General features: G+C 61.4%; 1 protein-coding gene across 1 annotated transcript in view; it reads right to left on the bottom strand.

The window, feature by feature from the left end:
* Positions 1–5: 5 nt before the first annotated feature.
* Positions 6–298, bottom strand: part of LOC104495545 (activin receptor type-1C-like) — a gene marked incomplete at both ends in the record, with an annotated part of 12,859 nt that continues 12,566 nt past the window's right edge. Inside the window, 1 exon segment of the mRNA XM_010138525.1 lies at positions 6–76. Within this exon segment, the coding sequence (XP_010136827.1) occupies positions 6–76 (71 nt within the window).

Raw genomic sequence — 298 nt, 5'->3', positions numbered from 1 at the left:
CGGTTCAGGTAGTCGAACAGGGACCCCTGCTCATGGTACTCGGAGACAAGCCAGAGCTGGGTCCACGTCCCGTTATCTGCCCGGAGGAAGCAAGAACGTTCAGCTTTATCAAGAAACGAGCCAGGAAAAGCCTTCCTGGCCGCCCCAGCAGGGAGGAGCTCCGAGAGCTGCAAGGCTGAGAGCGGAGGTTCGGGTGGGAGCAGGGGCAGCAGCAGCCAAACCCGGACAGGCACCGGGATCCCCAACCCTGCGGGCAGCGTACCCTTGTTATCGGCAGGACAAAAACCCCGGATGTTCT

This window comes from Buceros rhinoceros, unplaced genomic scaffold (assembly GCF_000710305.1).
Source record: "Buceros rhinoceros silvestris isolate BGI_N320 unplaced genomic scaffold, ASM71030v1 scaffold28660, whole genome shotgun sequence".
In the NCBI taxonomy this organism is placed as follows: domain Eukaryota; kingdom Metazoa; phylum Chordata; class Aves; order Bucerotiformes; family Bucerotidae; genus Buceros; species Buceros rhinoceros.
Note: the sequence above shows the minus strand (reverse complement) of the source record. Positions and strands in the feature narration are given on the sequence as shown.